We start from the raw sequence: 22,021 nt of genomic DNA on the forward strand, positions 1-22,021 counted from the left end.
GGACGGCAAGAAAACCGAACGTAGGGGACCACTACCGCCAACCTAAATAAAAACCTCCCAGAAGAATGGGGACCGGCAAGTCCCACCCACCGACAGTGCGGACCAACTGGCAGGCAGCCGGCTTTCCCATCGACCAATCCTGGAGCGCCTCCAATACTTTTCCAGCCTCCCCCTGGGCGGAAATGACGCGCGTTGTCGCGCGCGGTTAGCGGAAGCAAAAATTGCTTTGCGGCAGGCAAGGAGCTTGCTCTCTCTTTGGTTTCCGTTCGTGACCCATGTGAGTTACCGGCGACAGCGATGAACTCTATCAAAGCTACAAAGGGGTAAGACGTAAAAGGGAAAGGAGATTCCCGGGTATTTTTGAGGGCTGAATTTCCTGTATTTAAGGAAGTGGAAGCCAAACTGCTGTTTGTTAGAGATTCGCCTCCCCAAACCCTGCCAGTAGTTAATGTATCGGCGAGGAATCCTAAAGTCCCTTAATTTAAATTGGCTTTGTTCCTCAGTTTCTCGGCTCTTAAGTTGCATCGCTGTTAGGTCTGATGGTCGTCCGACTCTTGGCAAAGTTACTATTGATTTCCCTTTATTTGTCACGTGCGCATTTTCTGCCTCTGCCACGCGCAACCTGCGCCGGCTGTTGAGTGCCAAGTTGTGCCAGACCTAACAGGTATTTCATGTTACCCCTCAACGTTAGAAAAATCTAAATGTCGGTTTGGTAATGTTTGCGTAGTAAATACCGAGATCTACTGTTAAGTAATAGTAGGTTCTTCCTAAATTCTAATCACCCATTAAAACACCCATTTATACGGTTGGTTTCAATCATTACCCTACGTCCTCAGTTATGCGAACAAATTATCAAGATTACATTTTTAATAAGTTGCACTTAATCAAGGCACCGGACCGGTGGGAGATGCATAGAAGCATTAATAGAATGTTTTCGAATGTTTAAAATGTTTCCCAGTTGGTGGCGGCACACGCCTTTAATCTCAGCACTTGGGAGGTAAAAGCTAGCCAATCTCCGAGTGTGAGGTCAGGCTGGTCTACAAAGCGAGTTCCAGGACAGCTAAGGTTACACCGAACAACTCTTGTCTCAAAAAATAAAATAAAATACACGTTTAAATGGTTAATTAGGAAACTGCCTTTGCCAGTGTTGTCTTTCTCATGCCGATATTGTCATCTTGGAAGTGATGCCTGGCCCCCTTCTAAAAACACTTTAACTAATTATCTTCTGTTTTGTTTTTTGCACCTCTTCTCGGATAAGAATACTCAGAACTGAGCAAACAGATATTTGTTTAGAGCAGTAGTTCTCCACCTTCCTAGTGCTGCTCAACCCATTACTACATACAGTTCCTCATGTTCTGGGAATCCTGACCACCCCCTCCTCCCCCCAAAAAAACATAAACCATAAAATTACTTTTGTTGCTTCTTCATAACTGCACTTTTGCTACTGTTATGAATTGTAACGTGAATAATGTCTGATGTGTGGGATATCTGGCACGTGACCCATGGGAATGGACCTGTTGCCCCCCCCACACACACACACACACACGTGGGTCTTGACCCACAGGTTGAGAACCGCTGGTTTAAAAGAAGAGTTATTTCATGTGCTAATGTTTCTGTGTTGCCTTTTTAAAACAGCCTTCTGGCTTTGAGCCAGCAGGATGATCTAATGGATTTGCCAAGCAACTACCCCTTGAGTGCCAGTGAAGATGAGGTAGGTGACAGCTGTTAAACTGATTCAAAATCAGGGTGAACAAAACACTCCTGGAGAGGAAAGGGGAGTAAAAATGTGTGCGTGTATAGAAGGTTACTAAAACTCTAACATAGCTATCTTTTTTTTTTTTTTCTGGTTTTTCAAGGCAGGGTCATACACCTCTGGCTATCCTGGAACTTGATCTGATGCTATCTGAATTTTAAACCTATTCCCCTGACAAAACTACTTACATTGTTTTTCCTCTTTCTGTGTGAACTGGGAAGCAGAGCCTGGTAGCTCTATGATTTTGAGGCCAGCCTGGTCTAAAAAGCAAGTTCCAGACTAGCTAGGGTTACATAGTAAGACCCTGTCTCAAAAAGGGCAGTGGGGGGTTTCTCCTGAGGGGAGGGGAAACACTTTGATAACTGTGGCTATGAATTGAACTATTTTTCAGTGTTTCTGTATGAAAGAAACACTTTTTGTTTTTGTTTTGGCTTTTCGAGACAGGGTTTCTCTGTATAGCCCTGACTGTCCTGGAACTCACTTTGTAGACCAGGCTGGCCTTGAACTCAGAAATCTGCCTGCCTCTGCATCCCAAGTGCTTGGATCGAAGGCGTGCACCACCACTGCCCGGCTAAGAAACACTTTTTGTAAAAAACAATATTTTTAGCTGTTTAGCTGGGATATTAAGGCTGGTGAGATGGCTCAGAGGATAAGAGCACTGACTTCTCCGAAGGTCCTGAGTTCAAATCCCAGCATCCACATAGTGGCTCACAACCACCCGTAATGAGGTCTGACACCCTCTTCTGGTGCATCTGAAGTCAGCTACAGTGTACTTATGTGTAATAATAAATCTTTGGGCCGGAGCAAGCAGGAACTGAGTGAGCAGAGTTGACCAGAATGAGTGGGAGCCGACCAGAGTGAGCAGAGGTCCTAAAAATTTAATTCCCAACAACCACGTGAAGGCTCACAACCATCTGTACAACTACAGTGTACTCACATAAAATAAATAAATAAATCTTAAAAAAATAAATCAGGGCATTAGCTCCTAAGTTACCAAGGATTCACATTGCTTGTGAAGATCATGTTTGGATTCTGAAACAATTCGTAATCCCAATTCCAGCTTTGTAATTAGAGTGCTTACATACAATATCTCATCTGATACCCCTCTTCTCTACCAACCAGATCCAACATTTTTTTTTAATTAGGTATTTTCCTCAATTACATTTCCAATGCTATCCAAAAAGTCCCCAATACACTCCTCCCCCCAGTCCCCCAGCCACCCACCCCCACCCCTTTGCCCTGGCCAGAACCAACATTTTTATATGGGTTTGTTTCCAAGTTGTCTCTTCCCTCCTTTCCTTGCCCTGATGGAGTTTCCTTTTCTGTGTCTAGGGGGACAGTGATGGAGAAAGAAAGCATCAAAAACTTCTGGAAGCAATTGGTTCCCTTGGTGGAAAAAATAGGTAAGGGCCCAGTGAGTTGGGCATCTTATAATTGGCTCGCTCTTTCTTTCTGTGTGTGGGTATACATATGCTATGTAACACAAGTGGACATGATAGGGCAACGTGTAGACGTTCGTTCTTTCCACCATGGGGAGGAACAAACTCATAGTTTTGCTTGGCAGCAATGGCTTTTACCTCTTATGCCGTCTTGCTGACTATAACTGGCTGTTTCTGAGACTTATTGTCTCTTGTAACAATCCTAGCACCTGTGTGTAGCGTATAGTTTAAAAAAAAAAAAAAACAACTCTATGATTGTTGGCTACTTTCCTTATCGCTATAATTATATTAGAACATTTCACTTTGGGAGCTTTAATTTACCTATAGTCTTTTGAAGCACTGAATCCATACTAACCCCATTAAAGAAGGGAATTAAATTTTATCTCCATGGTCAATCATTTGTAAGTCACAAGTTCTGGGTTCAAATCCAACCATGCTTAGATCTTTTCCTTGTACAACATTGTATTTTTCAAGGGCTGAATCTATATTAAAAGATGAGATAGGGATCAGGTTATAATGTTTAGGAATAGTTTGGTTGCTCAGTGACAAAAGCAGACCGTTGGGGGTGGGGCTATAAAGCCAAAGCTGCCTTTGAAAAAAGAAATGTTGTACTTAAAGGTGTAGCTCACTAGCACTGCACCAGCATAGCATATATGAAACCCTAGATTCCAGCACCTTAGAAACATAGTAATGAAAGTGTTAGTGTTCCCCTTGTAAATGTGTCTATTTCTATGATATCATTTCTCCCCTAATTTCAGGTGGAAATTGCCTGAGAGATCTGAGGCTGGTCTAAAAGTGTCTGAGTTTAATGTTAGTTCTGAAGGTAAGTTTTAAAAATGTATTTATTTATGCATAAAACCATAAATATTTACCTGTGAGAATGGGTTAAGGGTAGGCTCATGAAGAATGCTAAGATCAGTACCTCCTGTGGAGCTCAGTAAAATGCTTATTGCATAAAGTGACTTGAATTTTTTCTTTCTTTCTTTCTTCCTTCCTTCCTTCCTTTCGTTTTGGAGACACAGTGTATGTGACCCTGGCTGTCCTGGAACTCACTCTGTAGACCAGGCTGTCCTTGAACTCACAGAGATCCACCTGCCTCTGCCTCCCAAGCACTGGGATTGAGTGTATGTGCTATATAAAGTGATGGTGGCTTCCTCGTACCAGCTTAGCTGTTGTATATGTATAGCTCTTTAGTGTTCAAGGTTGTGTTTGTATATCAGTTCTCTCGTGATGCCTGAGTTAGAACTGACAGGTATTCCACTGGAACTTGAGGAAATCAATTTCTGTGTAGAAAAGCTTTCCCCCAACACAATATCTTGGCTCTTAGTCTTGTTTTGTTTTGTTTCTTGTTTATCGAGACAGGGTTTCTCTGTGTAGCCCTGGCTGTCCTGGAAGTCACTTTGTAGACCAGGCTGGCCTCAAACTCAGAAATCCACCTGCCTCTGTCTCCTGAGTGCTGGGATTAAAGGTGTGCACCACCGTGCCTGGCTGGCTCTTAGTCTTGATTGGAGCTTTATTAGAATTGTTCAGTGCGTGTGAACCAGAGTTTATGTTGGGGTGACTAACAGGAATATGGGGGAAGGGTTACTTATAGGAGCTAGAATGACCCAAAAGCAGCTGCATTATTGACAGCACTAGTGAGGGCTCAAGAATACTATGCCCCTAGACTTCTTTTCTTTTCCATTAATTTTTTTATTTATTCACTTTACATCCTGATCACAGCCCTCCCCCTCCCAGTTCCACCCTTACAACCCCTCACTACCCCCTTCCCTTCTCAGAGAAGAGGAAGGCCCCCTTGGGTACCACTCTGCCCTGGGATATCATATCCATTTATGGTTAAGCATTGTGCCACTGTACAGTTGGGTGATTGAGTCTCTGCTGCGCCATCCACTACAGCAGGAAGTTTCCTTCCATGACCAGTTAAGGCTGACCGTGGTGGTGATCTTTTCCTCCAGCACTGCAGTTGCAGGTTTGATGTTGTCGTCTTTAACCTATAGGAGGGTTTGTTGTTGGTTTTTGTTTTTTTTTTTTTTAATTTCTGGTTTCTGAAACATCTTTATCTTCCTTATGGTTCTTCCTGATGCAGCATGTCATAGGGCAGAGGCTCAAGCCAGAGAATCCCAGTCCTCCGCAGAAAGGAAACATGGTGACAGATCCTTACATGGCTGACCTAGGGAGAGGTGTCATACATTTTTTAGCCTTATTGATTCCGTGTCCAGGAAAACAGTAACTAAAGAATGAATGCGTACTAACTCTTGGAAAGGCATCTTATGTTTAATGTACCCCACCTCCCAAGAGCCCATTTCTATCCCCTGAGTTGGGAGGAGGGTAAAAGGATAATATAACCCTTATTAAAAATACATGATCAAGGCTGGAGAGATGGTTCAGTGGTTAAGAACACTGACTGCTCTATCAGAGGTCCTAAGTTCAGTTCCTTGCAACCACATGGTGGCTCACAACCATCTGTAATGGGATCTGATGCCTTATTCTGAGCAGAACACTGTATACTATATGAATAAATCTTTTAAAAATCAAACAAACAAAAAATACATGATCTACCATATGTGATGGCTTATACCTTTTATTCTTAGCACTCAGGAGGCAGAAGCAGGTTGATCCATGTGAGTTCAAGATCAGCCTGGCCTGATCTATATAGCAAGTTATAGCCCAGCCATATCTGATATTGTTTGCCCCCACTAAAAAAGGGGGGACTCCAGTAAGCAGTATAACTGCTGTGTGTAGATAACCATTTTTTTTCACCCTGTTCTGAACTTAGGTAGCTTGAATGAGTTTTGTGCTCCTAATATCACCAATGGAACCTCTCAGAACAGTTAATAGTGATGCTACTAGTCAGCTAATTGAATTGATTCACAGGTGTGAACTAGAGGTGTCACTATAGCTAGGGATATAGGATTGAAGCAAGAATTCTTTATACTTCCCCGTACATTTGCCAGGCCATTCCCTATATTGAGAGTTTTGTCTCACTTCCAAAACTGACCAGAAAATTGGCCTTTGCATAGGATCTGGAGAAAAATTGGCCCTTTCTGATCTGCTTGGACCTCTTAAACCTTCACCATCATTGGCTGCTGTCAAAAAGCAACTGAGTAGAGTCAAATCGAAAAAGACTCTGGAATTACCTCTTCACAAAGGAGAGCTTGAACAGGTAAGTTACATAGAAAGTGGTCCATTTTAGGGAAGACCTTGAGCTGAGAAGGGAAGATAAACTAGGGGCAGCTGAAGTCTTCAAAAGTCAGCAAGTTCATCTCTAGGCTTCTGATTAGTGGGACGGGGATGCGTTAAGAAACATTGCCTCCAGGTGTCTTGTTATTCTATTGAGTTTGATATGGGATTTCTTGACCCTTTCCTTTTATGTACTTTGCCTGGCTTAGATACACAGAGAAGTGGCATTCAGTAAAACTTCACAAGCCCTCTCCAAATGGGATTCTGTTGTTCAGAAGAACCGGGAAGCAGAGCAGCTGGTTTTTCCTCTAGAGAAGGAGCCATCTTCTTTTGCTCCCATGGAACATGTGTTTCGTGAGTGGAAGGTGAGTGCAACACAATGAGAGCGAACCTTGAGGATTCAACCAGAACCTTCATCCAGTTTGAATGAGTAGATTATGCCAGCTTATGTCATTTTATTTAGTGGTCAGAAAAAGAAAGAAAAGATACTATATTCTAATTGTCAGGTAATAGCCAAGCCACACAGTAGCTCTGTAGTCATTTTGTTATTCTTGTATTTAAAGCATGGCTTTATTAGTTTCATTTTTAAAACACCTCACCCCAAAGAGAAGGACACAGTGATACATAACCTATAATCCTAGCATATGATTGCTGTGGTGGTTTGAATACACTTGGCCCATGGGAAGTGGCACTGTTAGAAGGTGTGGTCTTGTTGGAGGAAGTACATCACTGTGGGGGTGAGCTTTGAGGTCCACCCAGTGGGAAACAGACAGTCTCCTCCTGGCTGCTTTTGGATTAAGATATAGAACTCTTGACTCCTCCAGCACCATGTCTGTCTCCAAGCTGCCATGTTTCCCTGTCTGAAGAGTCTGCCTGAGGCTAAAGTAAAGAGATTTAGATTAATTACAAAGAAAATCTCAAAATGGCATCTCAAATCTGGCATAATCTCTGCCCTGTGGTTCACTCTTATGAAGAGCCTTTGATCAGACAGAGCAAACTGAGAAAGGAAAAATATAAAATATAGGGTTCAAATATTAAAGGGGCATCAGGAAGTAAAATGGAGCTAAATCCTGTATTCAAAGATATTAAATGGAATTGAGGGAGTGGTAACTTCAGAGCAAGATTCCACCTAGCTAAGTTTATTCCTTATGTGTTTGCAGTTATATGAGGGATAATTATGTTAGGCTTTATTATGACCTGGTTATTTCATTTGGACAAAAGGAGATATAGTTGTGTGTCAAATTGACAAGGGATGGATTGTGATGGAGATTCAAGGTTGTCAACTTGACTATATCTGGAATGAACTACAATCCAGAACTTACACAGATCTTGTGAAAAGAAATTAAAGCCTATGTCCAGGAATGATGGTATTTCCCTTTAATTCCAAGAGAAAGATACACAGATCTCTGAGTTCAAGGCCAGCCTGCTACAGAGCAAGTTCTAGGTAAAGAAGAGTTTAGGTCCAGGTGTGGTGGTACACCTTTAATCTGAAAACTCAGGAGACAAGCATGCAGAGCTCAGAGTTCAAGATCAGCCACAGAACAGCCAAGCTTAGGGAGTGAAGGAAACCATTGGAAAACAGAAAGCTTCTGGTGATGTAATAGAACGAGGGCCATGTTCCAGCCCCAGCAAGTAGCAGAACCTAGTAGCTTTGGACATGTCACTCTTGCTTTAGAGTGAAAAATAGAAGGAACTACTGGGACAATTGATGGTGGTTAGCTGGAGCTAAGGATTTAGTGGTGATTAAGAAGAGACCAGCTTGCCGGGCAGTGGTGTCCCACGCCTTTAATCCCAGCACTTGGGAGGCAGAGGCAGGTGGATTTCTGAGTTCGAGGCCAGCCTGGTCTACAAAGTAAGTTCCAGGACAGCCAAGCCAGGGCTGTACAGAGAAACCCTGTCTCAGAAAAAAAAAAGAAGAGACCAGCATCACTGAAGTGGAATCTTGTGGGAAGTATTTTCTGAGAGGACAAAGAAGCTGTGTTCCAGAGATAGACATCATGCTAGCACGCAAACTTGGTAATCACTCAGGTGGTACTGGTTTTGAAGGTATGAAGGGATCATGGAGAGCAGCTGAGGCTTGGCACTGTGGGAGGCCAGGAAAGGCCATTGGTGAAGGTACAGTCCCAGTTGCAGTTGACAGCCTGAAGGGGTCATGCAAAGGAATTGAGGCTTGGCACCATAAAGAGAGCCTATGAGAGGCTATTGGTGAAGCCCAGTTACAGCAGTAGACCCTAGCATATTGGAGATGCCAGTACCATGAGATGATCACCAAAAACAGCAACAGCAGTGGAGTGGAGTCAACCAGAGCCTAGAGTGCTAGAGAACAGGACTGGAGAAGTGACACAGCCCTTTGGAGGATCCCAGACATAGGAATAAGAAGCTGTGAAGTTGAAGTTGCCTTGGAGACCCTAAAATATTTGAGATGCCAGAGCCATGGGCTAACTGCCGAGGAAAGCTGCTAACAGGGCGTGGAACCAGCCCCAAAGAAGAAATTGTGCTGCAGTTATTAACAAATCTGAAGGAAGTTGGACATCAGACATGGAGATGCAGTTTGGAGTTTGGCCGGCTCAGTTTTGGTCTTGCTTGGTCTCGTATTTCCACATTGTGACATTTTGGAATGGTAATGTATATCCTGTGATACTAGAAGTATCTAGCAAATGTAAAAAGTGATCTGCTTTTTGATTTTGATTTTATAGGGGATTACAGTTAAGAGATTGCCTGAATCTCAGAAGAGACTTTTAACTTTGGACTTCTAAACATTGTTGAGACTGTTAGAGACTATGGGACTTTTGAAGTGGGACAAAATGTATTTTGCATTACCTGTGCTATGGCCCCCATAGACTCATGTGTTTGAACAAGTCTGTGGGGGGCCAGGGAGTAGAATGTGTTTGTTTAAATATGCTTGGCCAATGGGAATGACACTATTAAGAGGTGTGGCCTTGTTAGAGAAGGGCCTAAATATGGGGGTGGTCTCTGAGGTCCTATGCTCAAGCTCTACCCTGAAGAAGACAGTCTTCTCCCATTTGCCTTTGGATCAAAATGTAGAATCCTCGGCTCCTCCAGCACCATGTCTGCCTACACACCGCCATGCTTCCTGCCTTAATGATAATGGACTGAACCTCTGAAACTGTAAGCCAGCCAGTTGAATGTTTGCTTTATTTGAGTTGCCTTTGGTCATGGTATCTCTTCACAGTGATGGAATCCAAACTAAGACAATTGCCAAGATAAAGGGAACATATTAAGGGTTTTTTTTTTCTTTTATATAATTGATTTTTACTTATGTTCTTGGTGTTTTACCTGCATGTATGTCTGTGTAAGGATGTCAGAAGTCCTAGAACTGGAGTTAGACATGTATAAGCTGCCAAGTGGTTGCTGAGAATTGAACTCAGGTCCACTGGAAGAGCAGCCAGTGCTCTTAACCACTGGGCATCTCTCCGGCCTCTGTGTTTTCTTTCTTATCCCTTAGTTTTATTTTGTGATTATATATATTACTCTTTAATGACAACTTCAGCAAGGAACTCATGACTAAGTTGACAGGAATACGTAAGTACACTGTAGCTGACATCAGACACACCAGAAGAGGACATCCGATCTCATTACAGATGGTTGTGAGCCACCATGTGGTTGCTGTGATTTGAACTCAGGACCTTCGGAAGAGCAGTCAGTGCTCTTACCTACTGAGTCATCTTGCCAGCCCGGATGAGTTTTAATGTACCAGCTCTTCTTTATTATTTGACATTCTTCCCATTTTAGTGGTTGTGAAATCTTACAAATGAAATTACGTTGGTAGTGAACGATGGGGTTCAAGTAGAATGCCAGTTACACTCTTGGCAAAATTAAATTTGATCCTAGAGTCTCTAATATTTACTATATGAACAACTTCAGAACAGCCAGCCGACTTTCCTAGTAGACCATTGCATTGGTATGGAGTCTCTGCTAGACTGGTCTCTGTTCAAGAAAAAATAGTCAAAGCAAACATTACCTAAACCATAGATAGATAGATAGATAGATAGATAGATAGATAGATAGATAGATAGATAGATAGATTGACAGACAGATACTTCTTCATATTTCTCTGTGCTTTCTTTAAAAACAAAAAACAAATCCAGAAATGATAAGTGTCTTTTTATGTCAGGAAGTTGAGCTAATCAAAGCTAGATAAAATTGCATTGCTTGCAGTATAACTAAACATAGTCATTTCTTAAGGATTTGAATTCTGTCTTCTGATGGTATTTTTGAAGTCACTAGCATTCTTTCTAGGATCCTTTTCTACATGAAAAGGAGATAGGTTATAAATACAAAGTATGCCAAAGTAGTGGTGGTGGTGCACGCCTTTAATCCCAACACTTGGTAGGCAGAGGCAGGCAGATCTCTGAGTTTGTGGCCAGCCTGGTCTACAGAGCGAGTTCCAAGACGGCCGGGGCTACAGGGAGAAACCCTGTCTGAAACATTTACAACAACAAATAAAGTGTAGAAGATACATAGTAATGTCTCACCCCACCCCATCTCAATTTTTATTGATTTAGAGGTTTATTTATATATTCATGGTTTTTACCTGCTTTTTGATGGAGAAAGTAATAGTTTACACACTGTTTTGTTTTTTGTTTTTTTTTTTTTTGGCCGGGGGGGGGGGGTTGGGGGGTGGGGTCGAGACAGGGTTTCTGTGTATAGACCTGGCTGTCCTGGAACTCACTCTGTAGACCAGGCTGGCCTGGAACTCAAAAATCCACCTGCCTCTGCCTCCCAAGTGCTGGGATTAAAGGCATGCGCCACCACTGCCCGGCATTTACGAACTGTTCTGAACCTTGCTTTTTCCAAATGAGAGTGTAATCTGGGAGGTAACAGGAAAGGTACCATGTTGGTGGAGCAGACTCCACTGAGAATGGCACAGCCCCTTCCTTGGTGAGCAGGCCTATTAGCTATACTTACCCCAAGAACCTGGGCTAGTATGGTACAGAGGATAAAGGAAGGAGTTAGGCCTACCAGCTTCCAGTTCTTTTCTCAAAAATTAGGAGTTCAGAGTACCAAACAAAGAGTATAATAAATCAGGATTCTGAGGGTGGACAATCAAAAACTGTAGTTTGGGGTTTGCTTTGTAAAATTGCATTCAACTCCAGCTGAAGAGAATTGAGACAACGCAGGAGAAAGCATTTATAAAGTGCAAAGTGCTGTAAAGGACATAAGGTAACTTCTACCCTACCTCTCCTTCCTTTCTGTTGCCACCTGCATGTCCTGAGGTGTTCCCCATTAATCCTTTGTCTCAATATGCTCTCGGAGTTCATTAGAAATTGCTGGGTGAAGTCTACACGTGGTGATGCATGTCTTTAATCCCAGCACCTAGGATACAGAGGCAGGATCCTTTTGAGTTTCGGGCTAACCAGGGCTACACAGTGAGACCCTATCTCAAAGACAGAAATGGGGAAGGGGAGAGAGAAAATAAATGATGAGTAGTATCCCTACTGGAGATTGAAGATTCACAATGTACACTCACTGTTTTGTTTTGAAGCCTCATCTTGCATGGGCTAGCCTTGATTCTTTGCGCCAGCCTCTCACGGTCCTGGAATTGCAGGCATGCACCACCATACCTGGTTCTTCTTTTAAAGGCTGTGAGCAAAGAATGAATACATCTGGTGGACCTAATCTGAACCACTAACTGATTTTTATAAAAAGTGAAGTGCTAGGCTGCATATCATAGCTTTTGCCTGCAATCCTAGCACTTGGGAAACAGAGGAGTGCCCTGCGACCCATCTCAAAAAAGGGATCATTTGCCTAGGCATAGTGCACTTGCCTACAGTTCCTGCACTTAGGAGGGTAAGATGAGAGAATTTCTGGTTCAAGGCAGATTCAAGGAACGTAGGGCTGGGCAGGATAGCACAGGCCTGTAACCCTAACTGTTTGGGAGACTGAGGCAGGAAGTTTGAAAGATTCAACCAGCCAGAACAATTCAGCAACATTCTGCCCCCAACTAAAAAAGTTTAAAGTTGAGGATAGGAAAAAAATGGGTAAGTTAAGTTCTTTTCTAAGCTTTTACAAAAGTAAGCAAATGTCGCTATCACCTGATGGGGGCATGCTTTGGGAAGAGCCGGATTCCTCCGCTCTTCCTGCAGTCTCTCCTTGTCACACTGCTGCTTGTCTCCAGATTCCCTACTCCAAAGCCCTCAGAGTCCTCCTCCTATTTGACAACGCATTGATGTGCCACATTCTTAGGCTCTCTCATCCTTGGCTTCTGTTATTTCACCAGCTTTTCATGGGCCTTTTAATTCTTACTCTGTTAGTTGGCTGTTTTTCTCAGTCTGTGTCACTCCAGTCTCACAGCCTCTCTGACAAAGCAGGCATCTCCTGGGTCTCCTTGTGTACTGTCCTAACAGGTCATCACATTTCTAGATTCCCCAGCCTTGACCACCACCTTTATTCTGTTAGCAGCCGAACTCCCTAGTTGGTCACCTAGGTTGAAAATCTGGATCATTCCCTTAGCACATGTGGTGGCTGCAGGTACCTGTTTTGCATTTCCACTGTCCTGGTCAAGGTCCTCACAGCCATCAAGATTCCCATCTTGAAACACAGTTGTTTGCTACTGTCCTACTTAGCATCCATCATGAGACAGGAAAACGGCTCAGTAAGTAAGGGTGCTGGCTGGCAGGCCTAACAGCCTGAGGATTTTTTTGTTGTTGTTGTTGTTGTGGGGGGTTTTTTGTTTGTTTTTTTTGTTTTTCGAGACAGTTTCTCTGTGTATCCCTGAAATCCACCTTCCTCTGCCTCCCAAGTGCTGGGATTAAAGGCGTTCGCCACCACTGCCTGGCAACAGCCTGAAGTTTTATCCTCAGGACCTACGTGGTGAAAAGAATTGACTCCCAAAAGTTGTCCTGTAACTTCCACCTATGCATCATGGCATGAGTATATGCATGTGCGCATGCATGCACACACAAACACAATCAATCAATGTAAAAATTAAATTGAAATTCATCAAAGGCACTCTGCTTAGAGGACAAAATATAAAAATGCCTAGTGTTTTAGCTGTGCTGAACAACACAGCTAAACACTTTGTTCTTGGGTGGCGTTCAGTTCCTGGTACCTGTGTTTTTGTTTCTGCTCATCTGTTTGGTCTTTTCCTACTCCTAAAAGAATTGCGCTTAAGCCTCAAAGCCTGAATCTAAGAGTGACTTCCTTCCCTGTCTAATTCACCCATCTCCTAATCAGAATTCATGGTTCCTTCCTGTGTGCTTACCGTTATAGAATAACATTTAACCCATTAATGTTATGTTGTTAATAGCATATATAGCTCTTTGCTCTGAGCTCTATGAAGACAGGATCTATCTTAATTAATTGTGTAGTCCTAGCACCCCTCACAAGTGCCTGGAATGTAGCTACAATCAATAAATGTGAGCAAATTGAATTGAATTTGAAGGGCGATTACAACATTGTAATATAAATCACTTTGTAGCCTGTGATTGATCACTGCTGCAGATACTAAAAATGGGAGAACATGCACCTTTACCATTCAGTAGAATAGGTTTATGGCGAAATCAATAGCACCGTGTAACGTGTGGTGATGTGTATTTATGCCTTTGCTCAGAGATTTGTAAGTTTAATACTGACCATGATGCATGTGGCCACTGAAGGAAAACGTGCATAGTGCGTGTGTGAGGTTGGAAAGTGGCTGTTGCCTAAGGCTGTCTCTGTGCCTTGTCAGGATGGACCATGGTGTGACTGGCCTGATTATTTTAGTCATCCTCACCATGTCAGTCAAGCAGCAAATGGGTTTTTTGATTGACATGTGAAATTACTGGTGCACAGTTTATTTATTTCATAGATACCACCCGTCATGCAGAAATGGAAGCTAAGGAGTTGGAGCCAGAGTTAGAAAATGGTTGAGTTAAATTTTATCTACAAGGAAGCTGGATAATTACATGAAGGTCATATTTTTTAAGAAGCAATGCCTTTTTGTGCTCAGGGGATTAAAGCATACCCTGCCACAAAGTAAATGACTAGGAAAATGTACCTAAGAATGACTATTCTTGTCTTGTTCATAATGACTAGAAAGTTGTAAGTCAGACATAGTAGCCCATACCAGTAATGCCAGCACTTGGAAGCCAAAGATAGAAGTTTGTGGTCTATATAACAAGACCCTGTATCATAAAAACAAAAAAGAGGGCTTGGCAGAGTTACAGCTCAGTGGCACAGCACTTGCCTCACACACCCAAGGCCCTGAGCTCAAGCCTCAGCACTACCGAAATACAGAAGCTCATTCAAAACTTGAGTTCTCCTCTGGGTTGGTTTTTCCAGTTAATATGATCAATGGCAAATAATGCTTAAGATCTAACATCTCCTTCCCAGTAGAACTATTCTTTAAAGGATGCTTATGATAAGACCTTGAGATTCCCAGCTATAAGGTAATTAATTAGTGCTTGTTTTAAATATACTTATCGTTGTCAGGATCTTTTACTTTCTATGAGTCAGAAGCTTGCTCTATCACCCCGCCTGGTCTTGAACTTGTAGGTGCCATCCTGCCTTTGTCTCCCAAGTGCAAGGATCATAGGCAGGCATTGCCAGTGGCTTCTGACCATTTGGACTTTTAACATTTACATGACAATCTGGTGCTGCTCTCCTCCCAGCTTTTGACTTAAGGGTACCATGCTTAGAGTCTAAAGAAAGTAGAGTTCTGTTTTCTGATCACTCATAGTGGAAAATGATCCCCCAAGTATTTATAAAAGGGTGCCTGGGGCTCCTTGTGGAAATTGTCTCAATTAGAATTATTTTAAATATTCAAGCTGGGTATAGTAGCACCTGCCTATAATCACAGCACTAGGGAAGTTGAGACAGGAAGGCACCATGACTTCCAGTGACAACCTGGACTATAGTGAGTTCCAGGCCAACCAGGGCTATCTTTATCTTCGAGTGGGGGGAGGGGGCAAGGAAAAAAGAGAGAGAGAATGTTTAAAATTCCGAATAAAATAAGGTATTGTCTGTTCCTCTGAAACTAAGATTTGGCATGCTTTGTTACCTCCTTAAGGTGAGAACTCCACTGGAACAGGAAGTTTTTAACCTCCTCCATAAGAACAAACAGCCAGTGACAGACCCTTTACTGACTCCTGTGGAAAAGGCCTCCCTCAATGCCATGAGCCTGGAAGAGGTAAGTGGTGTTTGTAGACCATTTCACACACTGGGGCATCTCCCAGCATTTGACTTCAAGTCCGGGAGTTACTGTCAATGTCATTCGTTGTAGGCTAAGATTCGCAGAGCAGAGCTTCAGAGGGCCCGAGCTCTGCAGTCCTACTATGAAGCCAGGGCTCGAAGAATGAAGAAAATCAAAAGTAAAAAGTAAGGAAGCTATGGATCTCCTGGAAGAAAATGGTGTGGCTAATCACGACTTCTTTGAAGAGAACTTTTAACATGACAGTTAGTGTCATGGAAAAGAAGTCCTGAGTAGGAATGACTGGTCATCTTGTCCTAACCAACCTCCTGTAGTTGTGTCTGCTTCAGTAACACGCACTCCTCGGGCTTTAGCGTTCATGCTTGACTTTGCCAACAAGAGGACTGTTTGGTAACTTTCTCTCCTTCCAAAAGAACATGGAGTGTTCTGCAGAGCAAGCTCCGACTTTCCACAGCTGGTGAATCCAGTAGGACTTGTCTTTGGCCATTTTGCCTCTGCGGAACTTGTTCTGTTCCTCCTTAGAGCTGTAGAAACAGGAGAGTGTGCGCTGCAGAAGTCTGAAGGGTCTGAGAGTCTTGTCAGTCCTGTCAGGTTCCATACTGGTTCCCTCCAAGTCAGCCAGCTCTACGATAGCCATTCTAGCACCTGCATGAGGAAACCCCTTGGATAGCGTGGCCACTTTTGCTTGTGGCATTCAGTGTTTCAGCCAAGCCTAAGCTCCCACCTCCTCTTACCCTGTAGATACCACAAAATTGTGAAGAAGGGAAAGGCCAAGAAAGCCCTAAAAGATTTTGAGCAGCTGAGGAAGGTTGACCCAGATGCTGCATTGGAAGAACTGGAAAAAATGGAAAAAGCCAGAATGATGGTGAGATTGCCTCTTGCTTTCTACACCTTTGCCAACAACTGTCCCTAGAATGTGTTTCAGGTCTCATCCTGTCCTTCCTTTCCAGGAGCGAATGAGCCTTAAGCATCAAAACAGTGGGAAATGGGCCAAGTCGAAAGCCATTATGGCAAAATATGACCTGGAGGTAAGAGATGGACAAGACAAGAGGTGATGGAATTGGAAGGGAAAGGGCAAGCAGTACTGAAGGATGGCAGCAAAGGGAAAGTTGGAAAAGCCTCAAGGATGAATGGAAAGGACTATAGAGGTGTCAGTAAAAGGTTAAAGACTGAGAAGAAACTGACCAAGAAAAAGGTGGGAAAAGATGAAAGGCAGATCTAATAAAAGAGGGAGGAACTTGGTTTTTTTTTTTTAATCTTTGTATTTCAACTGTTGTTTCCTTAAGAATATGTTGTCTTAAGCCGGGTATGGTGGTGCACGCCTTTAATCCCAGCACTCTGGAGGCAGAGGCAGGCGGATTTCTGAGTTCGAGGACAGCCTGGTCTACAAAGTGAGTTCCAGGACAGCCAGGGCTACAACAGAGAAACCCTGTCTCGAAAAACAACAACAACAAAAAAGAATATGTTGTCTTTCCGTTTTATTCCAATGCTGCTAACACAATGTACATGTACTCTTTAGACAGTAGGTGCCAGTAGGAAATACCAAATGAATACGACAACTGGCTTCCCAGCTCAGTGATAGAGCCAGCATGCTAAAGCCCAGGGTTCCATTCCCAGCACTCTGAGGAAAAACAAAGGATGCAGCTTGAGCAGAAATCTTGGGCTACCTACCTGTGAAGCCAGCACTAGGAAGGCTGAGGCAGGACCCATTCAAGGTCAGACTGGGCTACCTAGTGAGACCCTGTGAGGAAAAGAAAGGCCGCTTTAAAGAAGTGAGGGGCAAGGTTCTTGGTCATTTCTGTGGTCAGTCATGACAAAGCTCCTGCACTGGGGCACTCCTTCCTCTAGGCCCGCCAAGCTATGCAAGAGCAGTTGGCTAAGAACAAGGAACTGACCCAGAAGCTGCAAGTTGTGTCAGAGAGTGAGGAAGAGGGAGGTGCTGACGAGGAAGAAGCCCTAGTTCCTGACATAGTGAATGAGGTACAGAAGACGGCTGATGGACCCAATCCGTGGATGCTCAGGAGTTGCAGTCGTGATGCAAAAGAAAATGAGGTCCAGGCCGACTCTGAACAGCTGCCTGAGCCTGCAGCCCATGAGTTTCCTGAAAATGGGGAAAATGACAAACCAGTGGCAGAGGAAGATGAGTTGTTGAAGGAATTGGAGAAAAGGAGATCCCTTAGGAAAAGATCTGAGCTCCACCAGGCTGCTGAGCCACTGGCTGACCAAGGAACAAAAGGTGAGCTGGGAGGAGGACACTTTCATACTGCTGTGGATGGACTGAGCGAAAAAAGGCATGTCCACCCACACATGCTACATACACAGTGTGGGGCTCTAGGGGCTCTTCAAGAGTGTGTGTACTAGGTCCCCGAAGTGAAATTAGATTTATAATAACTTTTTCTTCTCAGGCATTTATTTGATAAGCAAATGCAATGTGCTCCAACACATTTTCTGCTCTTAGGGCTTATACTCTTCAGAAAAAGACATTACTCATTCAGCCTTTGAAAAGAAGGTGTGGCTTAGCATTCCTGGTACCTACAGACTTGCATCTAGTAAGATGATGTCAATCTAGTTGTACTTTGAGACTTACAGGTAGATTGGGAGAAATTGTTAAACTGCTTTAAATGTCTGGAGTCTACGTTTTGCTTTTAGTTTTTGTCTTGCTTGTAAAGGGAGAAAGTGGCATTGTTAGCACTTTAACTTGCTATGGTTTATATGTCTATATCTGGTGCCACTTCCCCAGAATGAATAGTTCTGTAAGCTTCATGATTAGGTTATTTATTGTAGTGCTGGGATGGGTTTCAGGGCACCAGTCTAGCCAAGTGCTGCACCACTTCCCTATGTCCTTGGTCTCATGACAAGATTTTCTGTAAACAATAATATTCATGCCCTGGAGGCTGCTTGATTTTTTTTTTTTTTTTTTTTGCCCTTACACTATGTAGTTGGAAATGACCTTGACCTTCCTATGGTCTTGCTTCTACTCGTGCAGTGCTAGAATTGCAAGTGTGGGCCACAGCACTAGTTTATACAGTGCTAGAGATTGGCCCCAAGGCCTTGTGCATATTGGGCAATCATTCGACTGAGCCACACCTCCTAGCCTATAAACATTATTTTTAAAGCAGTGCCATTAGAATGTATTGTGATGATCTTCACAGGAATGTTCTCAAGTGGAGATTTCTAGAATTAGTAGTTATAAGCAGTCATTTCTGGGGATTTTTGGGATGCAGCATTGAAGGCTCAGATTGTGGAACAAGCCTGTACAACTACAGAATGCCAATAGTTTCCTTCTGAGCCCCTTAAGAACTAGTTATCTAAGTCAAGTGTGCTACACACCTGCAGTCCTAGCCCTTAGGAAACTGAGATAGAAAGTAGAAGACCAGCCTAGGTAATAGAGCAACTTTGAGGATAATCTGGAATACTGTCTCCAGGGAGAAAGGAGAGAACTGATAATGTAGGTAAACAGAAAGATAAGCACAGCTAGTGTCGGGTAGCAGAACAAAGAACTAATGGCCTAAAATACAAGGAAGTCGTGGACACTCCCCCACCCCACCCCCGCCCCATCGAAATGAGCTTAGAAACTTATTCTTGAAAAATATTGCTACACCTGTCTCAAGGTCAGATCTAAAATAATACAACACCTTCAAGCCAAAGCTAGAAAGCAAGGTCCACAGGAAAAGGAGAAAACTTTGGTCATTGCAGTGGGCCGTTCAGAAGGCTAGTATGCTATAAAAAGCAGCTACTTCGTTTGTTTCTTGACCAGGTCACATACAACAGGTTATAAAATCTCCTTAAGGTACATAGTGAAAGGAGGAGATAGGTTCAACAAAGGACATGTACTTATATGAAAAAAATAAGTTTATTTAAGTATGAAGTGAGGCTAGCATAGTTGCACAAACCTTTAATCCCAACACTTGAGAGGCAGGCAGGCAGATCTCTGAGTGTGAGGCCAGCCTGGTCTACAGAATGAGTTACAGGACAGCCAGGGCTGTTAAACAGACAAATCCTGTCTCAGAAAAAGTAGCCTCTGCCCTTTTTTTGTTTGTTTGTTTGTTTATTGAGAACTTGGTAATATTTCCAAGTAGAGTTTACTATACAGGGAAGTGAAGTCCCGTCCTGGTCATTAGCAGTCACCTGGGAAATAGGACCCTGTTTGTTCATATTAGAATGTATTTCATGGTACCCAGCACTCAGTAGTTGCTTGACAAATACTTGTTAACTAAGAAACTTCCAAGTTTCATCTCTGGCAGCTTGATTCTTTTTCTGTCCCCGTCCTTCAGATTCTACCAGCCAGGAGGTATTATCTGAATTGAGGGCATTATCTAAGAAACTCAGTAAGGAAAACCATCTATCCAAGAAGCAAAAAAAGAGTCCAGCAAAGGCTGTTGACCTGGTCCAGGAAGAGGAACCTGCCCCAGAGGAAGATGAGCCTCTCTTGCTGCAGAGGCCAGAGAGAGTGCGAACTCTGGGGGAGCTAGAAGAGTTAGGTAAAGAGGACAGCCTTCCAAATAAGGAGCGCCCTAGACCTTCAGTAGAAGGGGAGCAGGTGAGGAGTAACCCACAGAATCACACCAAGGGGAAGAACAAGAAGGAGCAAATGATCAGTCTACAGAACCTCCTGACTACAAGAACTCCTTCTGTGACGTCGCTGGCGCTTCCGACAACAGTAGAGGAGTTGGTGAGCAAGAGCCAGATCTTTGGCTTGTGGTGGGGTAGTTGACAGTTGAACAGAATGGGTCCTTCTTACACACGGTACAGTCAGTACAGGTTGATTTTGCTGGAATGTGTTTCAGGAGTTAAGAGGTACAGATTACCATGGCACCCTGCTGGGCCCAAGTGTCAGTTTGACAGATGCAGATATGTGGACACAGCTGAGCCACACATGCTGCCTAAATGCTGAGCCACTAAAGTTCTTTGGGGTGACTCTCAACCTGCCCTCAAAGGAGAAGGTAGTCACTGAATGCTCTGGCTGGATTCCAGGCACATTTCAAAGATCAGTGATTGATCTGCCAAAGCTCCCTTCACTAAATTCCAGCACCCAGTGCTCAGCACTCCACCACAACTCCAAATCAAGTAATTAAAACGAGTACCTAGGAAGACAAGGCACCCTGTCTGCTTGGGTATATAAGCTGTGGGAAGTCCACATTCTGGCCAGGACCTTGGAGTTCCTGTTACTGACACAGGCCATCATTTCTGTGACCCTAAAACTTCCTTGCTGAAAGTTTAAAATTGTGTCATGATGACGAGCTGAGGATGTTTACCCTAGAAAGAAAGAAGGAAATTGGAGTATGATTGGCTGATTGGTTTCTATTGAGAATTGACCATCCTTTCCACACTTACCCCTAGGGGGCGCTAAGATGTCATAACCCAGGTTTCTGTCTTGTCTTGAAGTACTCTTGAAGACAAGTTAAAGTTCTTGCTCTTGTTTCTTCCCAGGAAGATGAAGGGGCAAGAGACCAAAAGCAAATGATAAAGGAAGCTTTTGCTGGGGATGATGTCATCAAAGAGTTCCTAAAAGAGAAGAGAGAAGCTATCCAGGCCAATAAGCCAAAGGCTGTGGATCTGACCTTGCCTGGCTGGGGAGAGTGGGGCGGGATGAACCTGAAGCCCAGCGCCAGGAAAAGACGCCGGTAAGAGGACAAAAAAGCCTGTCAGAAGAGCACAGTTCCCCCACTCTCCCTGAAGTATGTCCCCTACGCTTTTGACTAAAATACTCCCTTTACTATTTGGTTTCCAGGTTTCTTATTAAAGCCCCTGAGGGGCCTCCAAGAAAAGATAAGAATTTGCCCAATGTGATTATCAGTGAGAAGCGAAACATCCATGCTGCAGCTCACCAGGTGAGGGTTAGAGAGCTCTCCACTTGTCTAAGCTCCACCGCCAGCTTCCCTTGCTTGAGAGAACTATTTTAGCATCAGTGGTGAGAGGGATGTGTGATATTTTCCTTTTTAGGTTTGTTTACTTTGTTTTTGTTTTTGTTTTTGTTTTTTTTCTTTGAGACAGTGTAACCCCAGGCTGGCCTTGGACTCCAAATCCTCTGTGCTGGCTCTGACCCACACTTCCAGTCCCCTTAAAGACTATGTGTCACCATACCTGGCCAGCATGTCTGATGATCACCAACAGATCAAATTTGACTTTTTCACTGCCTGGCCGTTAGAAGTGAAGCCAGACAGGCTGTGCTGTTCTAACTCCTGACCAGGGTTAGTCTGAAAGGAGAATCTTTACAAGCAGTAACAAAACCCCCAAGTCACAATTTCCGTTGACATCCCCAGATTATTGAGTCTTGTCAAAGTAAAAACTCACCATTCTGTAGCAGGCTTGTATTTGTAGTCAAGAGAACACTCAGACTAGAAGATCTGAGCCATGTCTTAAGAAAAGCGATAGCAAACCAGTGTTCAAAAAAGAAGGAATTCTTTTTTTTTTTTTTTTTTTTTTTTAAGATTTATTTATTTATTATATGTAAGTACACTGTAGCTGTCTTCAGACACTCCAGAAGAGGGCGCCAGA

General features: G+C 43.4%; 1 protein-coding gene and 1 long non-coding RNA gene across 2 annotated transcripts in view; one reads left to right on the forward strand and one right to left on the reverse strand.

Annotated features, from left to right (window-relative positions):
• Positions 1–230: 230 nt before the first annotated feature.
• The window catches only part of Utp14a (UTP14A small subunit processome component), a 25,104-nt gene continuing 3,313 nt past the window's right edge, over positions 231–22,021 (forward strand). Inside the window, exons 1-14 of the mRNA XM_021153220.2 lie at positions 231–323; positions 1,636–1,711; positions 3,086–3,156; positions 3,951–4,015; positions 6,213–6,355; positions 6,582–6,737; positions 15,383–15,502; positions 15,596–15,690; positions 16,265–16,388; positions 16,474–16,551; positions 17,372–17,759; positions 19,798–20,195; positions 20,954–21,147; positions 21,255–21,354. Of these exons, the coding sequence (XP_021008879.1) occupies positions 298–323; positions 1,636–1,711; positions 3,086–3,156; positions 3,951–4,015; positions 6,213–6,355; positions 6,582–6,737; positions 15,383–15,502; positions 15,596–15,690; positions 16,265–16,388; positions 16,474–16,551; positions 17,372–17,759; positions 19,798–20,195; positions 20,954–21,147; positions 21,255–21,354 (2,034 nt within the window). The 5' untranslated portion in view covers positions 231–297. The remainder of the gene's footprint in view (positions 324–1,635; positions 1,712–3,085; positions 3,157–3,950; positions 4,016–6,212; positions 6,356–6,581; positions 6,738–15,382; positions 15,503–15,595; positions 15,691–16,264; positions 16,389–16,473; positions 16,552–17,371; positions 17,760–19,797; positions 20,196–20,953; positions 21,148–21,254; positions 21,355–22,021) is intronic.
• Positions 19,364–22,021, reverse strand: part of LOC110286680 — an 8,995-nt gene continuing 6,337 nt past the window's right edge. The window contains exons 3-4 of the long non-coding RNA XR_002377157.1: positions 20,858–21,028; positions 19,364–20,779 (exon numbers count right to left, since the gene is read on the reverse strand). This is a non-coding gene — a long non-coding RNA (uncharacterized LOC110286680). The remainder of the gene's footprint in view (positions 20,780–20,857; positions 21,029–22,021) is intronic.

The sequence above is a fragment of the Mus caroli genome, chromosome X, assembly GCF_900094665.2.
Source record: "Mus caroli chromosome X, CAROLI_EIJ_v1.1, whole genome shotgun sequence".
Lineage (NCBI taxonomy): Eukaryota > Metazoa > Chordata > Mammalia > Rodentia > Muridae > Mus > Mus caroli.